At 36.1% G+C, this 3,750-nt stretch overlaps 1 protein-coding gene across 1 annotated transcript in view; it reads left to right on the top strand.

The window, feature by feature from the left end:
- LOC107689175 (aryl hydrocarbon receptor nuclear translocator-like) overlaps positions 1 to 3,750 on the top strand; it is a 25,098-nt gene that overhangs the window by 17,591 nt on the left and 3,757 nt on the right. Inside the window, exons 16-17 of the mRNA XM_016487097.1 lie at positions 2,470 to 2,509; positions 3,434 to 3,543. Of these exons, the coding sequence (XP_016342583.1) occupies positions 2,470 to 2,509; positions 3,434 to 3,543 (150 nt within the window). The remainder of the gene's footprint in view (positions 1 to 2,469; positions 2,510 to 3,433; positions 3,544 to 3,750) is intronic.

Raw genomic sequence — 3,750 nt, 5'->3', positions numbered from 1 at the left:
TATATGACTTTCTTCTTTCAGACGAATCCAATCAGAGTTATATTAAAAATTGTTCTGGTTATTCCAAGCTCTATCATTGCAGTGGGTGGGTGTTTCTGTTCAACAGTCCAAGAGACGTGAAATAAAGCGCGCACATCCGTAATGAAACATGCCTCACATGACTCCGGGGGGTGAATAAAATTATACATTTTAAGTAAATTCTGAGTTGTTGATCTCAATGTTCTTCCAATCTCATACTCAATTAGCAACTCTGATAGATAGGTCGGTGCAAGGCCATGTAAAGACTTATACACTAATAAACGAAGCTTCAAAACAATCCTATACTGTACTGGAAGCCAGTGTAGAGAAACCAAAGACAGAGTAATGTGTTCACGCTTTTTAATATTGAATAACAGCCTTGCGACAGCATTTTGGACCTTCTGCAACTGTAGGATAGATGCTTGACTAATACCCTTGTATAACGAATTACAGTAATCAAGTCTTGATAATATTAGAGCATGGATTGCTATTTCAGGACTCTTGAGTGTCAGACATGATTTCATCTTGGCCAAATTTCTACCACATGATTGATCTCGGTGTGCAACTTCAGGGAGCTATCAATATAAACACCCAAGTTTTTAATTAACATGTTCTTTGACATACAGTGACAATGGGCCAAAATTTAACTCTTGCTTGCTACTTGCTACACCCCTGGCTCAGTAGTGATCAAACGAAAACATCAAACCGTGTGTTGTTTCAGTGCACAGGGTTGATTGGCGGATTGAAAAATAGATCTAAATAAAATAATAGCAGTGAAAAGTAACAGCATTGAATGAACTCAAAACAATTAATTAACCCTCCTGAGCTTTTCGAAAAAAAAACATTTTTTGAGAACCTTGGTTGTTTGCTAACTTTTAAACAGGGCCAATCATACATCTGCTGCAATGCGGCGCCAGGCGCGACACAAGTGTTTTATGCTGGTTTCAGCCCGACGCAGTTATCATTTTCACATCCAGTGCCACTTTGTTTAAATAGCAAATGCACTTGCGTCCATCTGTGCGCTTATAGGCGTGCTGGTCTGAAAACCAGGTGTGTTCAGGTGCACATTGCTATTTTGAGGAAACTTATTTAAAACGATTGGCCCCCTAAGGGCCAATTTTACTAACAGATTGCGCCAGCGCAGACCGTCTTTTGGCGTTAAAATAGCATTGTCAGGTTTTACTAAAAGACGCGCAGTGACGAATTGGCGCTGAAAAGGTGTGGACAGTTATTTTTGCGCCTGATCTGATTGAATATGCATTTCAAGGAGTTTCCCTTTCAGACGCAAAATTTATGGGAGGAGTGTATTCAAATTAATCACGCAACGCGTTTTACTAACCTTTACGCTCGTCAAATTACTGGTATTTGCGCCATTATTTAACGCCCCAAAAAAGCATGTCTTAAATTATTTTGCGCTTGAAATTGCTGCAGTTATTGTTGCAGAGAACAGAGAGCGCGTGGTAGAAGGGAGAGGATTTTTTCCACATGTATTAATTTATTTAGAAAGCAAGAAGAATACATTGTCCAAACATATCGTTTGCCAAGCCATGTTATTTTTAATTTGCTTCAGGAAATAAAAGACGACTTGGAACCTAGGAGTCACGCAATACCAATCTATCAAAACTTCTTGCAAACCTTCATTTTTTGGCCTCTGGTTCTTTTCAACGTACTGTGGCTTCTTTATTCTTTATTTGCGACTGCGCTAATTTGCGCTGTGCTTGGTATATTGCGTTGGTCGATATGTAAATGAGATGTTGCGTCTGTGTTCTTTAATTTGAAAAGGGAAATTTCCTTGTTTTGGAATTGCGCTCTCACGCTAATTTGCCCTGTTTAGTAAAACTGGCCCTAAGAGTGTAAATGTTGTTGTTTAATGAGATGTTATAACACTGGCTTCCCCGAAATGCTAATTTTGGTTGTTTAGATCTTATTTACCCCTCTTACACTGCTAAATAATTAGCTGTTGTGAGTCATTTTAGATCCAGAACAGTGAAAGTGTAAAAAGTATTATTATTTTTTTTTTTTTAATGAATAGTTATAGCCACCTGAAGTAGTCACAATAGCATTGTGCACTTATTTTGGAAATTTTGGTCATTTAGATCCTATTTAGAGCTTATTTACGTGTATGTTGAATATTTCTCAATTTCAACCTCATTTGTATGAGCAAATATTCAACACTCTTTAGTTTAAAAAGAAGAAAATATGATAGTTTATTATGTATTTGAAAATGAGAAAAAATAACATGGCTTAACAAATAAAATCGATCAAAAATGAGCGAGGAGTTAACTGATTGCAAAATATTAATTTGTGATGTGAAGTGTTTCTGTTGTCTCACTTTAATAACAAAACTCATTTTTCCCATGAAGTTTCTTCAGCACAAAGGAGCTCTATTGAGATTGAAGTTGAAATGAGTAACAACAACACAGTGACTGTCTCCATCTGTGTTTGTTTCAGGTTCCGCTGCAGACTGTGAGTGTAGTCAGTCCTGATCACAGTAAGACTCCCTATTATCAAAGTATTTTTTTCCATATTATCAGATTTTGATATTTATCACAATATTTATTAATAGAATTAATGGGCAAGGAATGTTTGTTAGATATTCAGAATGAATGTAAACATATTTGTTTACTAGTGAACTTCACATAGTAAGCTACCCTCTTATTTAGTGCCACTTGAAATAGGTTTTATTTTATTTAATTTTTTGTGAATTGTTAATACAAATAATACAATTCTGTTTAATGCAAATTATTTATTACAGTTTATCTTAAGAAATGTTTTCTAATGAAATAAAACGTTACAAATGTAATATTTTTTTTAAAATGCAGTGAAATTAAAATTTTAAATAGATACAATTAATAATTTACGGCAAATTGCATTTTTATTTTTTTATTACATTTGTATTTTTTTGTCAAATAAGGTGCTACACAGAACTTGTATAAACAATGTATAAATTAGAGCATGGATGAAAAAATATCCTGGTTGCATTGTATTTTTATAATAATAATAATGTTTGATATGTATAAAACAGTGTTTTTTTTACACTGTGTTATTGTTATTAACATTATCATTATTGAGAAGTACTTTTTGCTGTACAGTAGAACTATATTTCTGTCATACTTTCTTAAGTTTGTAGTTAAACAGACCTTTTATTTTTGGCAGTTTGTTGTAAAGACCTTTAAATTTGTTTGTATTTGACAATAGCTTTTCTCATATAAAACTGAAATGTGTGTGAAGTGCTTGAGGGTGTGTAGTAGATGAAACTGTGCTGCTGATTCATGCAGACCCAAACACGCACTAGATCATCGGATAAATGTCAAAAATTACTCAAACGTTTATTGTTGATATCATTGATTTTTTCGATAGTGATCTATCGCCTAATTCACAGTCACAGCGATTGACAGGTGTCCATCTCTCTCAGACTCTAAGGCCGTGTCCTCCAGCGGACAGCAGGTTTATCCACCAGCAGTATCTTTCCCCAGCTCTGCTCATCTCGGCGAGCCCTTCAGGTGCCACACACTCTCACACACACACTCACACACGCACGCACGCACACTCACTCACACACGCACTCACACACGCACGCACACTCACTCACACTCACACGCACGCACACACACTCACTCACACACACATACACACACACTCACTCACTCACTCACTCACTCACACACTCACACACGCACACACTCACACACTCACACTCACTCACACTCACTCACTCACTCACACACTCAC

The sequence above is a fragment of the Sinocyclocheilus anshuiensis genome, unplaced genomic scaffold, assembly GCF_001515605.1.
Source record: "Sinocyclocheilus anshuiensis isolate Anshui unplaced genomic scaffold, SAMN03320099.WGS_v1.1 scaffold737, whole genome shotgun sequence".
Classification (NCBI taxonomy): domain Eukaryota; kingdom Metazoa; phylum Chordata; class Actinopteri; order Cypriniformes; family Cyprinidae; genus Sinocyclocheilus; species Sinocyclocheilus anshuiensis.
The sequence above is the reverse complement of the archived record's forward strand: the minus strand, read 5'-3'. Positions and strand labels throughout refer to the sequence as shown.